Source organism: Quercus robur, chromosome 7 (assembly GCF_932294415.1).
Source record: "Quercus robur chromosome 7, dhQueRobu3.1, whole genome shotgun sequence".
Lineage (NCBI taxonomy): Eukaryota > Viridiplantae > Streptophyta > Magnoliopsida > Fagales > Fagaceae > Quercus > Quercus robur.
The window spans coordinates 14,708,020-14,731,631 of record NC_065540.1 but is presented as its reverse complement, the minus strand read 5'-3'; the positions used below and the strand labels follow the sequence as shown (position 1 = coordinate 14,731,631).

General features: G+C 39.5%; 1 protein-coding gene and 1 pseudogene across 1 annotated transcript; one reads left to right on the top strand and one right to left on the bottom strand.

Annotated features, from left to right (window-relative positions):
• LOC126692412 (receptor-like protein 7) overlaps window positions 1-22,357 on the top strand; it is a 47,162-nt pseudogene extending 24,805 nt beyond the window's left edge.
• LOC126692413 (uncharacterized) lies at window positions 1,840-3,477 on the bottom strand. Its single transcript, XM_050388012.1, has 4 exons — window positions 3,200-3,477; window positions 2,940-3,119; window positions 2,469-2,866; window positions 1,840-2,385 (listed from the first exon to the last, which is right to left on the bottom strand). The coding sequence occupies exons 1-4, from the start codon at window positions 3,474-3,476 to the stop codon at window positions 1,852-1,854; spliced, it is 1,389 nt and encodes a 462-aa protein (XP_050243969.1). The 5' UTR covers window position 3,477; the 3' UTR covers window positions 1,840-1,851.
• Window positions 22,358-23,612: the final 1,255 nt, after the last annotated feature.

Genomic DNA, 23,612 nt, shown 5'->3' with positions numbered 1-23,612 from the left:
TTCGACTGACATACGGGAGCGAGGCAGTCATCCCAGCAGAAGTTGGGCTCACAAGCTACAGGGTTCACAACCACGACGAGGGCAGGAATGACGAATCCACGAGGCTACAGCTGGACCTTATAGATGAGGTCAGGTCGACTGCAGAGCAGAGGATCGCTAGATACCAGGATCGCATGTCCAGGCATTTCAACTCCCGGGTCCGACAAAGAAGCTTCCAAGTAGGAGACCTCGTACTCAGGAGGGTCATGGGTGCAACAAGAGACCCTACACAGGGAAAACTCGGCCCCAACTGGGAAGGACCTTACAGAGTTGCGTCGTGGAAAAGGAAGGGAACATACCACCTGGAGACAGTAGACGGAGAAAAGCTGCCGCATCCGTGGAATACTGAGCACTTGAGGAAATACTACCAGTGATAGCGACACGACAACCAGTTTTTCCTTTAAGACTTTTTGACATTATTAACTTTTCCATCAACTGTTTAACTATTTTTGCTACAATCTTGTCGTGCCTTTTTAAGCCCGGGGGGGCAGGCACTTTTCCTTTACACATTTCTATCAACTTAGATTTTCTACTTGAATGTCGCCCACAAAGTAACTGAGTTCCACCAAATATACGGATGCAAAATAAAGTCCATAAGATGGACGGATCCTTCAAATGGATGATCACTTGATGTCCGCAGGATGGACAGACAAGTCCGCAGGATGGACGGATAAGCCTACAAGGATTATCACTTCCACAAAGTGGACGGATCACTAAGGTGAAGAAACGAAAGTCCACAAAGTGGACGGATCACTAAGGTGATGAAACGTAAATCCACAAAGTGGACGGATCACTAAGGTGATGAAACGAAAGTCCACAAAGTGGACGGATCACTAAGGTGATGAAACGAAAGTCCACAAAGTGGACGGATCACTAAGGTGATGAAACGTAAGTCCACAAAGTGGACGGATCACTAAAGTAAGTCCACAAAGTGGACGGATCACTAAAGTAAGTCCACAAAGTGGACGGATCACTAAGGTGATGAAACGTAAGTCCACAAAGTGGACGGATCACTAAGGTGATGAAACATAAGTCCACAAAGTGGACGGATCACTAAGGTGATGAAACGAAAGTCCACAAAGTGGACGGATCACTAAGGTGATGAAACGTAAGTCCACAAAGTGGACGGATCACTAAGGTGATGAAACGTAAGTCCACAAAGTGGACGGATCACTAAGGTGATGAAACATAAGTCCACAAAGTAGACGGATCACTAAGGTGATGAAACGAAAGTCCACAAAGTGGACGGATCACTAAGGTGATGAAACGAAAGTCCACAAAGTGGACGGAACACTAAGGTGAAGAAACATAAGTCCACAAAGTGGACGAATCACTATGGTGATTAAAAATACAAGGCCACAAAGTGGACGGATCACTTAGTTGAACATAATCCCACACAGTGGACGGATCACTAAGGTGAAAATAATTCCACACAGTGGACGGACTATCCCACAAGGATAATAAAAGAGCATGTACGAAAAGTGGACGGACCACTAGCAACGTTAATTTTTATAAGTCCGTTCAAAAGTGTCATACAACACCACAGAATGAACGGATCCCCAATTGTAAGTGCTCAATAAAAAAAAAAATAAGTCCTCAATATGGACGGACAAACAAAATATTCTCACAAAAATACTCCCTCAAGAAGGTAGACGGAGCTTTAAACAGTACCAAACAATTATAAAAAGCATATGTGAACTTTAAGCCAAAAGCCCCAAAGGCAAATGTTTAATACAATTAAAAAGCACGGATTGTCTTAAAAAATGAATAAAAAAGAGGGACGGATTGTTCATAAAATAAAGTACATAGGCATCAATCTTTCTTTTCTTCAGCAACTGGGACATCCTTCGACGGGGCGGACTCTCCGTCTCCTTGAGCAGCACCGTCGCCAAAAAGGTCCTCCGTGTTTTCGGAGGCGACGGGGAGGGCAGAAGTCTGGGCTTGGTCCTCAAGTTTGACCATTGTCAAGTCCAGCTCTGGATAAGCCTTCTTGACTTGACGGAGGGAATCATCGAAGCCTTGGAGGAAGGAATCCGACAGCTCGCTCAAACAGGACTCCGAGCATCGGTATTCCTCGACGGCTGCCACTTTAGCCTGACGGAGATCTTCTTTGAGTTGTTTGATCTCAGCCTCTTTATTCTCTATGACCGTCAGCGAAGTGGCCGTCTTTTCCTCCAGCTCCTTCCTCGCCTGCTCAGAAAGCTCCAGCTTCTTCTCCATCTTGGACCTCCATCTCTGAAGTTGTCCGAGCTCTTCCTCCGTCTGCTGCGCCTTCGCGCGCACCCGGTCCAAGGTACTCTCACGGTTGAGACACCGGTCAAGTAGTCCCTTCATCATGACCAAGGACTGCAAATAGACAAGAGACCGTCACATAATGTAGGTAATAAGAAGAAAGAAAAATAAAAACTTATTTGACAAACATAACCAACCTGAGCGACGGAGAAGAGGCCCGTCTCCCCCATGGCCTCCGTCGAATGGTTTCCCAGGTCTTCATAGTCTTCTGCCGTGATGATGGACGACAGCTTCTCCAATGCATACTTGGAGTCATCACGGAGAAGGGAAGGAGGTCTCTCTTGCTTACCCTCTGGGGCCGTCATCAGTCCTTTACCCGTCCCCTTCTTAGCTGGGGTGACGGTCTTGACACCCTCTGCCATCAAACCAACCACGGGCTCAAGTGAGACTTTTGGTTGCTTAAACGGACGGTCAGATTTTGATGTTGGTTTCCTCTTAGGTGCTGAAGCCGACACCTTAGGAACCACCTCGCCGGATTCCCTCTTCTTGACGGCTTGGGATTTGATCAAAGCTCTCCTTTTTGCGTCATCCATCTCTGCAAATAATGACGGATGAAATTAAAACTACGTAAGGGCAGTTAGATGACAAAGTGAAGTTGACGGGCTTACGTTTATGAACTCGTTCGTCGTATCTAATTGCTTCTTGGGTGGGCTCAGGACCGTCACAGTACCAATGTATGGTCCTTGGGTTCACCAACTTAGCCCAAGTCCTTTCCTCCGGCGTAGTTTTCCTGCAAATCTTTTCAAGGAAACTAAACTCCTCAAGGCTGACTTGTGGGCGCCGTCTACCTGCAGAGAAAGGTGATCAAGATATAGACATAAAAATGGACGGATATGAATAGCAGTATAAAATTAAGACGGATGCATACGTGTCTGATTTATTACTGCCCAAGTTGTGTCGACGGGCATGTACTCCGTCTCCCCTGGATGGTTCATCCATCTGTCACCCTCCAGGAAGAAGTACCGACTCTTCCAGTCTCTATTTGAGTCTGGGGTCTCAAAAATCACCTTCAACAAGGAGCTCCGACTAGCAAAACTGTACATCCCCCTTGATCCGGAAATCTCGTCTGGACGGTAACAGTGAAGAAATTCACGGACCGTCAATTTCCTTTCCCCGTTCGACATTGCACCGTAAAGAATCTCCATGGCTATGAAGACCCTCCAGGCGTTAGGGGATATCTGGGTGACGGACAACCCCAGATACTGTAAGAGTTCCCTATGAAGTGTAGAAAGCGGGAATCGAAGTCCAGCCTTCAACGCCTGCTCGTACACTCCGACACCGTCTACCCCCTCATAGTAACACTTCTCCGACACATGTGGTAGACGGATGGAAACATAGTCAGGGATTTGAAAGTTGGTTCTGAAGGTGCTGAAGTGTTTTTCTCTAATGACGGATGTAAACCTATGCACCGTCCACTCTGGTAACATAATGAACTGCCTTAGTCCATCAGCACCTACGACGGACTCCAGTGCTCGATCCCCGTCATCGTCGGAACCATCTACTTCAACTATCTCCACATCCTCATCTGTTGAGGATGAAGAGGAGGCAGACGGACTCCTACTTTCGCCGGGGCTCTCTTGGTCTTTATGACCGGATGGGTATACATCCTCGTATTCCGTCCCATCACGAACCACCGACTGGTTACTTGACGCACTAGACATTTCCTACAATTGACAATAAAACCTAAGACTGACGGGTTTGAAAGTGTTGACGGGTATGGAAAGCCTAAACAACAATGCATGGACGAAAATGTAACTTGACTATAGTAAATTAGAAGCACTTACCGAACTTAGTAGAGGATAGGTGACGGTTGGTGTAATCAGCAAATATTCGTCCTCGACGGATTTCTCTGACAAGGTTGACGGCTTCGCTCTGACAAATGTTTTCTGAGTGAAAATTGAAAAATGAAAGAGTAAGGCGCCTTATATATATAGGAAGTGCACGGAAGACGAAGCGACGCTTCGATCCTATACAACGACCATTCAGAGAGTGACACGTGGCATGCTTAATAAATGCTGACAACCTGTCAGTACGTACCAACAGATTTGTACCCGTCATGTAACCGTCAACTTGATGATTCTTCCTTTGACGAGTTGATCCATCTGGGACCGTCATCCTATTCTGCATGAATCCGTCATAGCCATACATAAGGACCGTCACCCCATTGATCCTTTGTCCTTAAAGATGACGGATCATTGGGGTGAAGGGGGCAACTGAAGATGATAAAATATTGGGCATGATGGGCTTACCTTAATGGGCCTGACGGATTGGGTCTCTTGGGCCTGCGTAAGTATGGTCCCAGCTTTGAAGGCCCATCACTGCTGACGCAGCGAGGGCCCATGATCCGGAAATGGGAATCCTTGCTCACCACGTTTGGAAGAATTAGGAATAGAGTCCCACATTGAAAAGATGTGGAAACCAAAAAGGGAAAGTCAACCCCTTATCACTATAAAAAGGCGTAATACCCACAGAAACCGGGGTATGCTTTTATGAACCCTCTCTAACGCACTAAGTAAAACAAAGGAATTCTAACTTGACCGTCGGAGAGCCTTCGGCCGGCACCACACCGGTGCTTCTCTGAAGGATTCTTTTGTTTGTTTCGTCGTGCAGGTTCGATTCGAGTCGCGAGTACGGTGTGACCCATTGGTGACGGTTTTCGACGTCATCAAGCCTTATACTTGGATTACTCGCAAAATAATTTTAGCTTTGTTATACCAGCTAGCATTGGCAAATCCCTTTCTAGTGCTACTTTCTTCTCAATTTCAAGGAATAAATTCCATGGGGGAATCCCTGAATCATTATGCTACGCTACACCTCTTCATGTTCTTGATTTGTCTTACAATACCTTGAATGGCACAATTCCTCAATGCTTAATTGAGATGAGTGCGACTCTAGGGGTGCTGGATTTAAGGAGTAACAAACTCAGTGGCACAATAATAGATACATTTCCTGGAAATTGTAGTTTACAAACTCTAAATCTCAATGGAAACTTACTTGATGGAGTGGTACCAATGTCTCTGTCCAATTGCAAAAACTTGGAGGTCTTTGACATAGGGAACAACTACATGGAGGATGCCTTCCCATGTTACTTGAGGAATATATCCAGTTTGCGTGTCCTTGTCTTGCGATCTAACAAATTTTATGGATCAATCAATTGTGAAGGTTCAAATGTCATCTGGCCCGTAATTCAAATTGTTGACCTAGCTTCAAACAAATTTACTGGTCAGCTTCAAAGAGAATCATTTTCTACTTGGAAGGCAATGCTGGGCGATGAAGATGAAGTCCAGCCAGTGCTCAAACACATCCAATTTGAAGTCCTAAAATTTAGTCAATTATACTATCAAGATGCGATAACTGTTACCAGTAAAGGTCTATACATCGAGTTGGTGAAGATTTTGACTATCTTCACCTCAATTGACGTTTCCTGCAACAATCTTGAAGGACCAATACCAGAAGAAATAGGAGAGCTCAAATCACTGTATATCCTGAACTTGTCACATAATGCTTTCACAAACTCAATCCCACCATCTCTAGGAAAATTGAGTCAACTTGAGTCACTAGATTTGTCAAGCAACAAGCTTACTGGGGCAATACCTATGCAACTTGCAAATGGTCTTACTTTCCTATCAGTTCTAAACCTTTCTTTCAACCAACTGGTGGGCCAGATTCCTCAAATTAAGCAGTTTGCTACATTCTTGGAAACTTCCTACGAAGGAAACAAAGGATTATGTGGCTTCCCTTTGAATATAGAGTGCAAATATGATGAACCAGGAGCGTTGCCTCCAACATTTGAAGAAACTCATTCGAAATCTTGGATTTGGACAGATTGGAAGAACTACATAAGCGCAGAACTGGGATTTATTTTTGGCTTTTGGGTTGTTATTGGGCCCCTGGTGTATTGGAAGAGGTGGAGAATACAGTATTACAAGCACGTTGATGATATTCTTATCAAGATCTTCCCTCAGCTGAATCTTTGAAAGAAATTGGGTCGAAGAGCACAAAAGAATCAGGTGTAGAGGTACTGGGGCAATTTTATTATGGTTAAATCTAGTTTTTTCGGTTGCCTTATAAACTAATAAAAGTAAATTTTTTTTAAAAAAAAAAAAGTAAACGTTCAATTGGTTGCTAGTGTTGTATGATGTTTGTAAACCCCTTTTTTTTTGTTGCCAGCTGAAGACAAGGGGGATTCATCCTCATATCAAAGACCCACTATAAAGGGATCAGTTGCCACGTGGCTTAAGGGCCATTGGCATTTGACATTTGTAACTGGTAAGCTGTATACAGACATACTTATATAAGATGCGCATGTATGCCTCATTAGAAGAAATGTGTTAATTGTCTCAAGTACGACTTATATGAGTTCTTGCTGCATTGAGCTATTTAAGCATATCCTTATTCAATATCATTAATATTATTACATATTTTGAAACGTTGAATTGCATGTTATGTAAACTCTTAATACACATCAAATTTTGTCAATCAGATATTATTTACTATATGATTTATAAGATTATATTTTATGCATAATTTTAAATTACAAAAATTTACAATTTAAACAATTTATTGATAACATAACTATTAATCTTAAATTTTCTAGAAATTTTGCAAGTATAGATGATATAAAAAGAAAATGTAATCCTATGATGGGTTTGTCAAAATTCACATTTTGAATAAAATTGTAGTCTTAAACTACAACTAATTTTGTAGCTAAATTTTGCATAAAGGTCGCACAAGGATTTAGATTGCAATAGTTTTTAAAACTATTGGATAATCATTAATGCAATTGATATTTTAATGTTTAACCCTAGATCTAAACTAAGATTAAACTTTAACTACAACTAATTTTGTAGCTAAATTTTGCATAAAGGTCGCACTAGGATTTAGATCACAATAGTTTTTAAAACTACTGGCCTCAAACCCGTGCGATGCACGGGAAGCTATTGAAATGATACACATAATTGTATTTTCTCTAATTTATTCAAAATGAGGCATGTTTCTTAAAAAAATAGAAAAAAAGAAAAGAAAAGAAAGAGATTATTGAAGTAATGAAGTTTGATATAAGTAAGAGCCAATATGACATAATTTTCATTTTATACAAATTATTACACTATAATAATTATACATATTAAGCATGCATTACCACCATGTCAAAATATCAAAGCTTGTATAAGAAAGATTAAGGGTGTCAAAACTTAGAACAACTATTGGTCACATGGCGCATTTGACATTCATCCTTTAAGACAATTATATTAATGACATTGTAGTGTTGAATTGGTACATCAACTTATATCTGTGCATAACATCAAGTTTATGTTATTCCCAATAAACTTTTTTTATATGAAACATTGGCTACACCATACCATATAATCCTTCTAGATGAGGAAATAATTTTAATAATGAAAACTCACACATCCCAATAAATATAAAACTAATCTAATTAGTGATTATACATGGCTTCCACTTGTCATGAATGACAATGATAATTTATTGTATACATTGTATCACTATATGTTGTAGTCTCTTTTTTCACCACAAGACAGGTCAAAGTTAAATCGTGGTCTCAAAGTACAATAAAAAGTGGTTTCCAAGCTCTTGGCAGAGTTCTTCCTTTCCCATGGTGACTTATATGCTCCCAAAAGTGTAGAGCTCACACGCCTTCGAGGAAAAAAAATCTTATTAATTTCCTCAAAGAAATAGAAAAGAAAATTTCTTCTTAATAAATTAAATAATCTCTTTCTCTAATTTCACCATTCAAAAGTTGAATTTAGTAAATAATCATATAACCAATTGCTACACAAAAATAAAACTGGCAACGTCATCTTCATCTAACACATATTAGGTAACTTTAATACAATGCTTTGTTATGTTAATAATGAAAATCTATACAATGCTAACAAAAGAATTATAAAAAAGATAAAGATAAAGATAGAGATAATTTAGTAGAAAGCAAACCCGAAAGAGAAAGGGCTTAAAGCAATATCACAGTCAGAGTAAATCTTTTCCTTTCACTTGTGGCTCAATTGACCTAAAATTTCATGGAATTAAATAGCTAAACATAATGATAAGTTTCTGAATTACATGCTCTTTCTAAAAAAGAATTTGACTTAAATAATGTATTATATTTAAGCATATAGTGTCTGAAAAAAGAATTTGACTTTAAGCAACAACAACACCAGCAATTATGCAGCTACTTAAGCCTCCAGCAGCAACACCAACATGAGTTATGCAGCAACTTAAGTTGAGCATTATTGCCACCAATCATGAGCATTGGTTCAGCCATCATAAATCCTGAAAATTAGTCTCATTCTGGTAAAAACCCGAACATAGAAAATCATTGCATCAAATCAAATCTAATCTTTGCCAAACTCAAGGAGAATATTATGCAGTCATGACAGATCATATTTAACCCCACCCTCTAATTTCATTGTGATTACAAAATTAAGAAAACAATTATAATATATGAAGTACATTACTAATTACATAAAAACAAAAGGAAAATATAAAACGAATTGATACAAACCCGAGGAGAAAGAAGAAACAGAACAAAGTGGTAGATTTTTAAGTGGGGAGTTTTCCTACATGTTGCAATGGCCTTAATTGCAGAGAAAGGTTTAAACCCTCCTATCATTGACCTTCTTAACAAAAATTCTCAAAAAAGAAACAGTACTGAAGGCAGTTTCATATTCTCAAACACTTCTACCTTCTGCATAACATTGATTTTTTTTTTTTTTTTTTGGGTACCAAGCATGGTGCTCAAAAACTTTCAAAAACTACAACATGGCTGTACAAATGAACTGCAAGCAGTAGGAAGGGGTAATCACAAATTTAAAAATAGTTGATTTCTAAGGACCATGCTATCAATAACTTATCAAGGAAAACTCATAACAAAATGAATTGCATGGTTAACATTGGTAATAAGGCCAAAATCTAACTCTAACCTTGGTCCCATAGGCCATAAATTCAATCATGGAAGCCACACCCTGTAATTGTTGAATCAGAACATATAGCTGATTACATACATACTTTCAGATCAATCCTCACGTGCTCCAATTATACAAATATAAATAACCATATATCCTAGGCAACAAACTTAAGTGGACCTCGAGGCAGCTTGTACAAAACTTGAAGTCTTGAACTTCAGTCCATTATTAGGACCTAACAGTTGCATCTACTGCAGAAATGCCTATGTTGGATAAGTTTGATTGGATCAATTTCAAGCTTAGTTTTTCTTCCAATTAAACACTAACAATCTATTATTAATCCAATAAGTAAGCATTTCATGCACATGCTGATTTGATTTCAAAAAAAGTTCTAGAGAATTACTACAATAAGTAAACCATTTAGCAAAATATTCCACATAATATAATCTTTTCAAGGCAGGCATTTTATCAAACACACATCATGCATTATTATTGCAACCACTGCTGCATATAATCTTATCAAAGAACTACCTACAAATACATTCAACTCAAAACCCAACAACTAAATCCTTTGGTAGACTAAGTTCTCCAAATTGCAATTGCCAGTACTTCGAATGAAAATTTTGAGGCTGAAAGTATATAGAACACATACGGCACATTAAAACACACACATACATGAAGGAGAAAAATCTCATAGATCATTTAATCTAAAACTAAGATGTCAAAATCTCAAACATGTAAAAGCAGCAAAAGAAACATCACAAATTTATGCATAAAGCCATGCCTTATATGACTTTTAAATAATCCAAATGCAACAATATTAGAAGCAATTTTAAGGATTATTCCCTACTCTCAGTGGCTTTTGCAACATAAAAATCACAATCAACACATATACATCTCATAAAGAACAAATAACATATTTAGGGGGAAAAAAATCATATTTAATGCACAAATTTAAAAATAAAGAGGAAAAATTACTGTTAGCAGTCTTAGCGAGTCAGTGGTGGGAGGGTACACGTTGGCAGGAAGCTGGCTTGATAGAGGGGCTGACCTTCTTATTTCTATCTCCCTCTCTCTTTATTTATCTCATTTTGCTCTATGTTTAAAGTTTATTAACGGTTATGGGCTCTAATTTTAAGGCTTTTAAAAATAAATAAATAAATAAAGTGTGGATCGGTAGGTTTTAATGATTAGGAGTGTAGATATTGAAAAATTCAGGTGCTAAGGAAAAGCAATTGTAGTAAATTATAGACAACAGAAACCGTATTTGGGGAAGGAAAAGTATTCGAAGAGGATAATTAACAATGTTATGCTTAAACTTAGTTATATGGTGTTGCAAAGAAGAAGCGGAACAGAATTCTTTCAAATATCCAAAACAAACAAAACGCTAAGAAAAAACCAAATTCTAACCGAAAAACCTTTATTGAAACCATAAATAACCGAAATGCCTAAATTAAAACAAAGCAAATACCCAAACTGCCAAACATAAATCATAGTTATCGCAAGATTTTGGTTTTTTCTTTTAAAAATTAAAGTAAAATCAGAAAACTAAGAAAGGAAAAATAAATAAATAAAAACTCATATGGTACAAAAACCACTAGTAAAAGAGCTGCCAAGAATTTCTTTAGCTACATGTAATCAAAACAACACATATGGTACAAAAACCTCAAAAATACTATCAAAATTAGTCTTCTCTCAAAGCCTTCACCAAAGTTACAAAGCATTCAATTGTCTTACAGATTAACATAACACCAATAAGCTTCTACGACAACAAATTGGATCTTAGACTCTTCATGACAATCTCCAAAGAATTTTCAACAATTCAAAAATACTTATCATCCATACCTTAACCAGACTCCCCTAATTTGCTCTCAAAAAGAGAACCTTCATATCTAAGATTCTCTAATCTCTAAACTTAGAGCTTAAATTATAATTAAAAGAGCATATCACACGTCTCACAGAAACACAGAAAGGAAACAGCTAAGGACTACTCAGAGACATAATTTTTTAATACATATATTCAGGCACGCAAAGAAGCAAATAATTCAAAAAATCTAATGCAGAAGAGCTCATCCTTCAATTCCCCATCCGCAAAATCTTTGGCATGCCACACACATGATTTTTCGTTTCCAGCATGCTCTTGCACTGTCATCGTAGGAATAACTGCAAAACATGCCAAATTCATCAAAAAATACGCCTTTTTCCAAACCCAAATATAATTTCAATAATTAAATTAAAAAATAACAACTTCATAACACATCAATGTGAATCCCATGCTTCTTTACTAAATTTCAAGCAAAGGAACAAAAAAAGAAGATAATAACAAGCTTCCACTAGACTAAAAATTCGTGATAGGATCAAACAAAGGGAATAATTTTTGTGTATAAGTTAATTCTGTTCTTTTGCAATTTCTAAGCAACCAAACAGAGCAAAACAGCAAATATATAAAAATAATAAACCACTGAAATCAAATTTAAATCTAACATAAAATATTACTAAAATATTAAAGATGTTAGTTGATGAAGTCAAAAGCTGCCGTGGTACACAAATATCAACAAAACTAATAATTAAATATAACAATATTAGTGGAAATCTGATTTTTTTTTTCTTTTTTTTGGTGGTCTTTGATAGAGTGTGGTACACAAAGTGGCAGGCATCATTTCTTAAGCTAGAAAGTGGAAACTAATTTTTACCGAATAGATAGATAGACTTCAAGTCTTTAACAAACAAATGACAATGAAATGAGAGTTCTCAGGAAAAAAAAAAAAAAAAGAACAGTGAGAGAAAGAGAGATCCAAGCACCATTGCTCACTGGTCGTCGACTGGAGGCTGCAGAAGACAAGGACCGAAGCTGTGACTCGCGTCGATTGGACAACTTGTACGTGGAGGCAAACTTTTGAGTGTGGACACTATGGCTCTGTGTAAGAGAAAATTTAGTTTTTTTTCTTTTTCTATTTGGAGGGATCTTGTAGAAGGATTTTTTTTTTTTTTTTTTTTTTTTTTTTTGAGAAAGATTATGGATTCATTGAAGGTTAAGTTATTCTTATACTGCTATTTCTTTTTGGTTCTGTCTGTAATTTACAAGGTTAAGCTCTGATATGAACCGTGAGACGGTTTCTAAACCAGGCGGTTCGACCGCGGTTCATATGGTTTCCTGACTTATTTATATATGTCGATTTTGGGAGGTAAAAGAACCATTTTAGTCGGGAGAATTTGTTAGCCTTTGTTTCTCTCCTCTTGTAGGAGCTCTCCCTCTCGTGAAAACGAGCATTATCTCCCTAGGGTCCTCCTAGGGCTTCCTTTTTTCCATCTTTTCTAAACCTTTCTAACCATTTTAAATTCACCTTTTTCCCTTGTTACACAAACTGGTCTTGGTTTCACGGGGTGGTGACGTTCTTCAGTGTTGATAGAAAGTAACTATGGTTGAAGATGTTATTAATAGTATGGTAAACCTAAAATTGACGGCAGAGGAAGAAGAAGCAATTCAGGTTTCGGAGGAGGGTAGATCGGAGGAAATCGATAGCTGCGTTTTAAGCTTGATTGGGAAATTTCTAACGTGTAAACCGTATAACCGAAAAGCTGCAAAAAATACACTTCGGAAAGCGTGGGGCCTAGATAAGGAGTTGCAAATATCGGAGGTGGGCTCCAATCTTTTTCAATTCAAGTTCCAATCTGAATATGACCTTGAACGCATTCTGCCGGGGGGGGGGGGGGGCATGGAGCTTCGATAACCAACTTTTGATGCTTAAGCGCTGGAAAGCAGGAATGAGTTCTAAAAATGTGGTTTTGGAGCATGCAACCATGTGGATTCAGATATGGGGGATGCCGTTTGATATGATGTCTTCGAAGGTGGCGACGGAGATTGGGAATAAATTGGGTGTCGTTGAGGATGTTGAACGTCGACGCCGGACCGATGAACAAAACCTTTTCTTGCGAGTTAAGGTGGCTTTACCCATAACCAAACCTATCCGGCGAGGTGGATTTCTCATAGGCTTGGATGGAGAGAGACATTGGGTTGACTACAAGTATGAAAGACTGCCGGTGTTCTGCCATTTTTGTGGGATCCTAGGACACGATCTCAGACACTGCCCAGCACATTATGAAGAGTCAAAAAGGTCTACTGCTTTGGACTACCAGTATGGGAATTGGCTGAAAGCAACCAATGGAAGAAATAGATCTCCTCTGCGTCAACGTACCAGTACGCATGGGGATGATTCGTTTGACAAGGAAGACAACCAGACGGTGGAGCGGAGTGAGATGGGAGCAACGGCGAAGACGGCGGCTAGGGTTTTGGCTCCCAGAGACATGCGCATAAACCAATCTGGTAACAACGAGCTTCACGGGGTTGATCCAGATATCCAGCCAAAGATTGCGGAGGGTATCGCGCAAGTGACTAAAAGCTTGGATCATAACGTGCTGATTTTAATGCATGGAGAGGATAGTGAATGCATGGATAGTCACGTGCCTAAGGTGGTGCAAGCAGGGAACTCGGAAACAAATTTGAGGGTGGACACGGACTATGGGCTAGAGGACGGAAATAAGGAGGTGGTTTGCTTGCTTCACGGCCCATTAAACAAATGGGTAAGTGGACTAGGGTCATCAGGATGGAGGTTGGCCCAAATGAGTTAACTAAATCCACTAGCATGCCTACGTTGGGAAAAAGGATTGGAGAAGATGCTCTGTTTGTGAGCGGTGAAATAGGGGAAGCTGCGTGCTCTCAAAAAAGAACCAAGGTTAGACGTGAGGATGGTGAAATAGACTCTACATCGGTGGGGGTGATTGATCACCCTTGCCGGGAACAATGAAAATCCTCAGCTGGAACTGCCAAGGGCTTGGGAACCCTTGGACAGTTCGAAACCTTCGCAAAATCGTGAAGGAACAAGCTCCCTCTATTTGTTTCCTCATGGAAACTAGGCTGGACAGAGAAGGTATTAATTATTGGTGCAAGGAACTACCTTATAAGAACAGATTTGTTGTTAAAAAACCGGGGCTTGGTGGTGGACTTGCGTTAATGTGGAAGGCAGACGTCGAACTAGATGTTTTGAAATTTTCGGACAACCAAATTTCAGCTAAGGTGACCGAAAGTGATGGATTCCAGTGGGTACTGACTGGCTTTTATGGATGGCCAGAAACACAAGACCGGTATAAATCCTGGGCTCTCCTCTCCCATATTTGCTCTTTAGTTAATGGTGCCTGGATGTGCATAGGCGATTTCAACGAGATGTTAAACTCGTCGGAAAAACTAAGTTGCAGACCAGCCCCACCACGTCAACTGGATGCATTCCGTGCTGCATTGGAGCATTGTAATTTGGTGGATTTGGGTTTTATTGGATATCCATACACTTGGAATAATAGGCGGCTAGGGACAGCCAACACACAGGAACGTTTGGACCGAGCGGTTGCGAACCAGATGTGGAGGTCTAAATTTCCTAGAACCTCTGTGAACCACATTGTCTCACATACATCGAACCATCTGCCATTGATTCTCCAGAATAAGGAACCGCAGAAACTTAGGCACAAGGGGAGGCGTGGATTTAAATTCGAAGAAGCTTGGTTGTTGTGGGATGGGTGCGAACAGGTGATCCAGGAGGCTTGGGAAAATGGAGGATGGGGTAATTCGGCCTTAGAAATCGTCCACAAGAAAATTGGTGGATGTGCTTCGGAGTTGCTAGCATGGGGTGCTTCCAAAACTCATCCAGGTGTAGAAGAAATAAAACATTTGCAAAAAAGAGTTGAGGCTCTAAACCGGGCTCCACCAACACAACAGAATAGATGTGAATTTCTTCTAGCTAGCAAAGAATTGGATGAGTGGCTCAGAAAGCAGGAAATTTTTTGGGCCCAGAGATCAAGAGTTAATTGGATCAAACATGGTGATAAAAATTCAAAATTTTTTCACTTGAAGGCTTCCCAACGTAGGCAGAAAAATCTTATCCAAGGCATCATGGATACAGATGGTCGTTGGGTGGAGGATATGGACGATGTGGCAGGTGTGGCAGTGCAGTATTTTAATAACTTATTCTCCAGGAGCCCGTGTTCAAGAATTGAGGAGTGCCTTGAAGCCGTTCCGCATAAGGTGACTAGTGAAATGCAACAGACCTTGACTAATGAATTCAGTGAGGAGGAAATAAAAGCAGCTTTATTTCAAATGGGACCCACTAAGGCGCCTGGACCTGATGGTATGAATGCCCTTTTTTATCAGAAATTTTGGCATATTGTTGGTGATACTGTTGTGTCTGCTGCTCTTGAATTTCTCAATAATGGTCATATGTTGCCTGAGCTAAATCATACTTATATCGTTCTCATTCCAAAAATTAAAAATCCTGCTAAAATGTCTGACTTTAGACCCATTAGCCTTTGTAATGTTATTTACAAAATTATTGCAAAGGTTTTGGCAAACAGGTTGAAACAGGTCCTACCTCACATTATTGCCCCAACACAGAGTGCTTTTGTTCCAGGAAGGTTGATCACAGATAATGTTCTTGTGGCATATGAAGCTTTACATACGATGCATGGCCGGAAAAAGGGTAAAATAGGGAATCTAGCTTTGAAGCTGGATGTGAGCAAAGCTTATGATAGGGTGGAATGGAGTTTTTTGAAGCAGATTATGCTTAAATTGGGCTTTCCAGGAATTTGGGTCGATAAAGTGATGAGTTGCATTTCTTCAACCTCCTTTTCTGTACTGATTAATGGCAAACCTTATGGAATGATTACCCCCACAAGAGGACTCCGGCAGGGAGACCCTTTGTCACCTTACCTATTTTTGTTATGTGCAGAGGGCTTTACATCTCTTTTGCAGAAAGCAGAAATGGAGGGTCATATTCATGGTGTGTCTATCTGCAGGAGAGCCGCAAAAATCTCGCATCTTTTATTTGCTGATGACTCCCTTGTATTTTGCCAAGCTTCTGAGGAGGAGACTCGAGAGGTATTGGAGATTTTGAAGTTATATGCAGAAGCCTCGGGTCAGTGCATAAATATGGAGAAATCCTCTGTCTATTTTAGCAGTAACACGCCACACCAAAAAAGGGAATTGATCAAAGGCATGCTTGATGTGAGTGAAGTGCAGAGATTCGAGGCCTATCTAGGGTTACCAACTTTGGTAGTGCGGAGTAAGTACCATACTTTTTCTTTTCTAAAAGATAGAGTGTGGAAACAGTTACAAGGGTGGAAAGGAAAAATTCTCTCCAGAGCAGGAAAAGAGATTCTAATCAAAGCAGTGGCTCAATCAATTCCCACATACACTATGAGTGTATTTCAGCTGCCGTTTAAATTATGTGAGGAACTCCAAGCTATGTGTGCTCGGTTTTGGTGGGGACAAGTTGGGAATGAAAGGAAGATTCACTGGCTGAGTTGGGACAAACTAGCTAGACCAAAAATAGAAGGAGGGATGGGTTTCAAGGATTTACACCAATTTAATTTAGCAATGCTTGCTAAACAAGGGTGGAGGTTGATGCAAAACCAAGATTCACTGCTGTTTCATTGCCTGAAAGCTCGGTATTTTCCACGAAGTCATTTTCTTGAAGCCACTGACTCACCAAATAGTTCCTACACATGGAAGAGCATCATGGCAGCCAAGCATATTTTGCAAAGGGGATCATGTTGGAGGGTAGGGAATGGGCGCCACATTCGGGTTCTCAATGATGCTTGGCTCCCAAACTACAATACAAACAGAGTGCTCCATCCAACACCAAACATTGAAGAAGAATTGACAGTAGTAGAGTTAATAGATTCGGAGTCTAGGGGGTGGGACCGAGAATTCATCTGGCAGAATTTCCACCATGAAGATGCTGAAGCCATATTGCGTGTACCATTGAGTTTTAGAGATATCCCTGATACAGTGGTATGGATCGGCGAGAAATCAGGAGAGTATTCTGTCAAGTCGGGGTATCGTGTAGTGCAAAAGGCATGGAGGGAATTGAACTATGCTGAATGCTTTAGGGGAGCTGTGGGAAGAGAAGTGTGGAAAACTTTGTGGAAACTTAAGGTGCCAAACAAGATTAAGGTCTTTGGCTGGCGAGCTTGTAGTCGCATCCTGCCAACTCGGGTAAATCTGTCCAAGAAGCAGATTATTACAGATAATCGCTGTGAAGCTTGCAAGACGGAATCGGAAACTGAAATCCATGCACTATGGAATTGTGGTGTGGCGCAGGACATTTGGGCTGGTTGCTCAGCTAGATTGCAGAAGTGCCATGTGGGTCCGGAGGATATGCTACAACTATGGGAGGAACTGATGGCAAAGCTCACCGTTGATGAGCTCGAACTATTTCTTGTGCAGGCTTGGTTAATATGGAATCAAAGGAATGCATTGATCCATGGGAAACAGTTGCTGGAACCTGGTATTCTGAATAGAAGAGCTAAAGATTATTTGGCAGAATTTCGACATGCTCATTCCCGCTTAGTCACAACGCCCCTAAGCTCGAACCCGGTTTGCTGGAGACCACCACCCCCGAACCGGTTCAAACTAAACTTTGATGCGGCGATATTCAAGGAGGAAGACGCTTCAGGTGTTGGAGCCATTATTCGGAATGAACGAGGTGAAGTTATGGCTGCCTTTCAGGTAAGGGACCACCGGCGGCTTGCAGTGAGGAAGCTAAAATCCTTGCTTATAGACGTGCAGTGGAGTTTGCGTTCGAGTGTGGCTTTAGGGAGATGGTGGTTGAAGGAGACAACCAATCGGTCATGACAGCGTTGGAGAAAAAGAGGGGTCTGTCTTCACGGGTTGGCCATATTCTGCAAGATGTGCTTTGCCTGCTTAATGAGTTTCGTTGGTCACAAGTCAACTTTGCTAAAAGGAGTGCTAACACAGTTGCCCACTTATTAGCTAGGCATGCAAAAGGTGGGTCACATGATGTAATCTGGTTGGAGGATTCCCCTCCACCTGTAGTGCAAGCCTTGTATCAGGACTCTATTTCTATTTAATGAATTATGAGGATGGTTTCCTCTTCAAAAAAAAAAAAAAAAAACCATTTTAGTCAATGGCTAACGGTTACGGTCCAATTCGAATTTCAAAACTATGCAGCCATTATAAATAGGCTCCAAGTATCATCCAGCTATTGTAAAGATTTAATTTTTATCTAAAAAAATTAAAAATAAAAGTTCAAATAGACTCCAATAGGCATCCAGCCACCGAGACAGCAATATAAACGCACCAAAACTTGTACTATTGTACCTTTGTTTTGGCAAGATAAAAACAGAGACGTGCGCTGTTGTAACAAAAAGAAAACAACCTTTGAAATGTGTTCCTCTAAAATAATAAAAAATCTGAAGCTTCGACTATGTTACCTTCAAATAAACAAACATAGACTATTTAGTTTTCACTTTTTCCTCCCAAAACAGCTATGACTCTCTCTCTCTCTCTCTTCTTTCTTTTAATGTTATATTTTATTTTTGTTTTCCAGTAAACTTTGTTCGGTTGAGTTAAGCGTTGGAATTGGCGTGTGAGATTAACCAAAAAAAAAAAAAAAGGAGTGCTATAGTTCAAGTGTTTAACCACAGTTAAAATTGATATGGGTTAAATTATGAATTTTTGACCACAAATCTTTTTTAAAAAGATCCGGTCCTTGGACACTCTCCATTTCAAATAGAAATGGAGAGGATCCAAATCCATGGGCTTTTGACCAATGCATGTGGGCTGGACCCACACGGTGCTTGCACCCAACACTACCTCCCCTTCTTGACCTGCCGGTTGCCGTGCCAAAGTCTTGGTTTTGCGTCTACCTTGACTTGAGCCACAGCTCATAAACCTGAACCAACCATAAATTTCTTCACCCTTTCGATTCTTGATTGTAGGAGTGTTTCTTATACAAACTCCAATGAAAATTACGTTCTTTTCATGTCTCTTCTTGTTACCCATATGCTCACCTTTTGTCAACTTTGGTATCTATGTCGTGTCTGGCCAGTGTCTTCACGATCAGAGAGACTTGTTGATCGGATTGAAGACCAGCCTCATTTTCAACAATAATTCGTCCAAAAAATTGGTGCACTGGAATGAAAGTCCAAATTGCTGTTTGTGGGAAGGTGTAACCTGCAGCGAGGAGGGATGTGTTATTGGTCTCAACCTGTTCAATGAATCCATCTCTGGTGGACTTGACAATTCAAGCCTTTTCAGTCTCCTGGATCTTGAGAACCTGAATTTGGCTTATAACAATTTCAGCAACTCTGAGATTCCACAGGAGTTTGGCAATCTGACAAATTTGAGTTGTTTAAACCTATCAAATGCTGGCTTTGCGGGGCAGATTCCCTCAGAGATTTCGAATTTGAACAGGTTGGTTACCCTTGATTTGTCTACCGATTCATTTTTGAGTAATTCTATGCTGAAAATTGAGAAACCAAATTTAGCTACGTTAGTTCAGAATTTTGGGGAGCTAAAGGAGCTTTATCTTGATGGTGTAAATATATCAGCGCCAGGGAATGAATGGTGTCAGGCCTTATCTTCTTCACTGTGGAATCTAAGGGTGTTGAGCATGTCACAGTGTTATCTTTCAGGGCCTTTTGATTCCTCTTTATCAGAGCTTCGGTCCCTCTCAATTATTCGTCTTCATGGTAATCCCTTAAATACTCCAGTTCCAGAATTTTTTGCAAATTTTGTAAATTTGACGTCCTTGAATCTCGTTTATTGTGGACTGAAAGGAACATTTCCAGAAAGTGTCTTGCAAATTCTTACACTGCAGAAGCTTGACTTATTAAATAATGAACTACTTCAAGGGGCACTGCCAGATGCAATTGGTAACCTTACAATGTTGTCCAGATTAGATCTTTCTAATTGTAATTTCAGTGGGTCAATCCCAAACTCTATGGCAAATCTTGTTCAGTCGGCTTATTTGGACATGTCATTCAACAGCTTCACTGGACCGATTCCATCATTCAGCATGGCCAAGAATTTGACCCAGATATACCTTTCTCATAATAAATTGACAGGTAAGATTACTTCCACTCATTGGAATGAGCTTCCGAATCTGGTTAACCTTCACTTAGGTTTCAATTCACTCGGAGGGAGTATTCCTGTCTCTCTGTTTTCCCTTCCATTGTTGCAGAAATTGGAGCTTTCCGACAACCAATTTTCTGGTCAACTCAATTACTTTTCTGTTTCTTCTTACCTACTGGACACCCTTGATTTAAGTAGCAACAACTTGGAAGGGCCAATACCAATGTCTGTCTTTGAACTTCAAGGTCTTAAGTTTCTCTCACTTTCTTCAAACAATTTTAGTGGCTCCTTGCAACTTAATAAGATTCAGCAGTTGAGAAACCTTTCCTATCTTGATCTTTCATACAACAGCTTGTTGATTGAATATAATGGAACGAATTCTTCATCATCCTCCTTTCCCCAACTTTCCAAATTAAAATTGGCTTCTTGTAACTTGAAGACTTTTCCTGATTTCTTGAGAAACCAATCCAAATTATCCTTTCTAGACCTTTCAATTAACCAGATTCCTGGAGAGATACCCAACTGGAATTGGAATCTTACTAATCTTCTTTACCTAAATCTCTCTTATAACCACCTGGAAGGGCCTTTGCTCAATCTTCCTACTGCATTGATTGTACTAGACTTCACTCCAACCAACTCCAGGGTCCACTCCCGGCACTCCTGGCATCTGCTGCATATCTGGATTTCTCAAGGAATAATTTCAGCTCTGTTATACATGATGGCATTGGCAGCAACCTTACTTTCGCTAGTTTCTTATTTCTTTCAAACAATAAATTATCTGGCAGTATCCCTGAATCAATATGCAGTGCTACATATCTTCTAGTTCTTGATCTGTCAAATAATTTATTGAGTGGCACAACTCCCCAATGCTTTTATGAGATGAGTGAGACTCTAATGGTGCTGGATGTGAGGAGAAACCAACTCAGTGGCTATATATATGATTCGTTTTCAGTTAATTGTAGTCTACAAACTCTAAATCTCAATGGAAACCTATTAGAAGGAGTGGTACCAAAGTCTTTGGGGAATTGCAAATATTTGGAGGTCTTGGACCTGGGGAACAATAAGATAAAGGATGCCTTCCCATGTAACTTGAGGAAAATATCCTCATTGCATGTCCTTATCTTGCGATCTAACAAATTTTATGGGTCCATTGATTGTGGAGGGCCAAATAACACATGGCCGATGCTTCAAATCATAGACCTAGCTTCAAACAATTTTACTGGTTGGCTTCCAAGAAAATCCCTTTATGCCTGGAAGGCAATGATTGCCCAATCACAATTTGAATACCTCCAAATTAGAATCCTACAATTCAGTGAAATTGATTATCAAAATGTGATAACAGTTACCGGTAAAGGTCTAGACATGGAGCTGGTTAAGATTCTAACTCTATTCACTTCAATTGACTTATCCTGCAACAATCTTGATGGGCCAATTCCAGAAGAATTAGGAGCGCTCAAATCGCTACTTTTTCTCAACTTGTCGCATAATGCTCTTACTGGCCACATTCCACCAATTCTAGGAAACTTGACTCAGCTGGAATCATTAGACTTGTCAAGCAACAAGCTTACAGGAGATATCCCTATGCAATTTGCAGATAGTCTAACTTTCCTTGCATTTCTAAACCTTTCATTCAATCAATTGGTGGGACCGATTCCATTTTTCAAGCAATTTGCTACATTTTCAGGAACATCCTATGAAGGGAACGAGGGATTATGTGGCAATCCTTTGAATAAAAATTGTGCTCTAGTTCCAAGATCGCCACCTCCAACATTTCAAGAAACTCATTCGAATTCTGGAGAAATTCATTTGAATTTCGTAAGTGTTGAACTGGGATTTATTTTTGGTTTTGGGATTGTCATTGTGCCCCTTATGTTTTGGAAGAGATGGAGTAGATGGTATTTCACACACGTTGATGACATTCTTATCAGGATCTTCCCTCAACTGAATCTTGGAATTAAATACCGTCGAAGACGAGCACGCATAAATCAAGGGCAGAGGCACTAATGATAGGGCAGTTGCGGCAAAGTGTGTGGTACTAATGGTAGTTTATCTGTGTTTGGCTGGCTTATTTTGTGGCTATTTAGTTTATTTGGTTAGGTATAAGTATCTAATGTTTTAGTTATTTAAATAAAATGCCGTTTATCATGTTTCAAAAAAAAACAAAAAAAGGGTTTGGTTTAAGTACAATGTTTTAGAGGGTTACTTTTTCAGTATGTATGTCATGCAAAAGTTGTTACTTTTTATTTAATTTTATGTTTTTTCTTTAAGTTTTGAGGAAAATTATTAGATACTCCCAGGGTATCGTAAATGCGTATTCTTCCCTCTCATATGAATGTTGGGTCCTACTATGAATTTAATTAATGGAGCCCATCATTTATGTGAGAGAAAGGAGTACGTATTTATGGTATTCTGAGAGTACACAATAATTTTCTAGATTTTCAATGTATTTGCAATAAAAGCTGCGGTAAAGAAGTAAATCAAAGAGATTGTGTAGGTATATAAATTTGAACGAGATTGCTGAGATATATTTACATGCGGAGTTCTCTGTTATCTTTTTTTTTGGTAAACGGTTCCCTGTTATCATACTATGCAATTTCTGCATTAATAACATTTTTGTCTGAATAAAATTGCATTCAACGGTGAATTCCATTTATAAAAAAATTAATAATAATAAAATATGTGGTGACAGATCAGGTAGGCATTCTCCCAGCTGCATTTGGAGTATAAAAAGAAAAAAAAAAAATTCGATGAGTAAATAACAGAAAATAATAATGCCTCAAGGAAAAAAAAATTGATGATGATGATTTTGACATGATTTGCCTGCATTTTTTGTATATGGCACTAGTTTTAGTGCTATTAATTGGGTAGTTGAGATCAGATGATGGCTGATAAGTTGCAGCATGTATTTTCAGTTTTTAACTTTTATAACTGCTGAAGTAAGGGAAGAGCAATGGCAACATCCCTGACTCACTGGACGAGAGATTGAGAAAAAAATATTAAGTGGGTGTATATCACTAAAACTAGTGCATCGGGTGTATATCACTAAAACTAGTGCATTGTCCATGCATCTTAGATGTACTCATGCGCGGATTCAAACTTGAAATAGCAAGAGAATCTGATAAGAACATTAAACATGCATGTATAAGTTCCTATATTCTGGGAGTACTATATCTGATTGTAACAAGTAAAAACCATAATGAGGATGCCTTCTTCCCGTGTTACTTGAGGAACATATCCAGGATACATGCCCTTGTCTTGCGATCTAACAAATTTTTATTACAGATCTATTGTTTGTGGAGGATCAAATGTCAACTGACCAATACTTCAATTGTAAACCTAGCTTTAAACAAATTTATTGGTCAACTTCAAATGGAATACTTTTCTATGACGCAATGTTAGATGATGAAGACGAGGTCCTACCGGTGCTCAATCACATCCAT

Bases quoted from the DNA above. Each gene is read 5' to 3' on its own strand.
- LOC126692413 (XM_050388012.1), bottom strand. From the start codon at position 3,476: ATGGAGATTCTTTACGGTGCAATGTCGAACGGGGAAAGGAAATTGACG. The intron at 2,867-2,939 runs GTAAGCCCGTCA...CATTATTTGCAG, and splicing joins CGACGAACGAGTTCATAAAC to AGATGGATGACGCAAAAAGG. The intron at 2,386-2,468 runs GTTGGTTATGTT...GTCTATTTGCAG, and splicing joins GCCTCTTCTCCGTCGCTCAG to TCCTTGGTCATGATGAAGGG.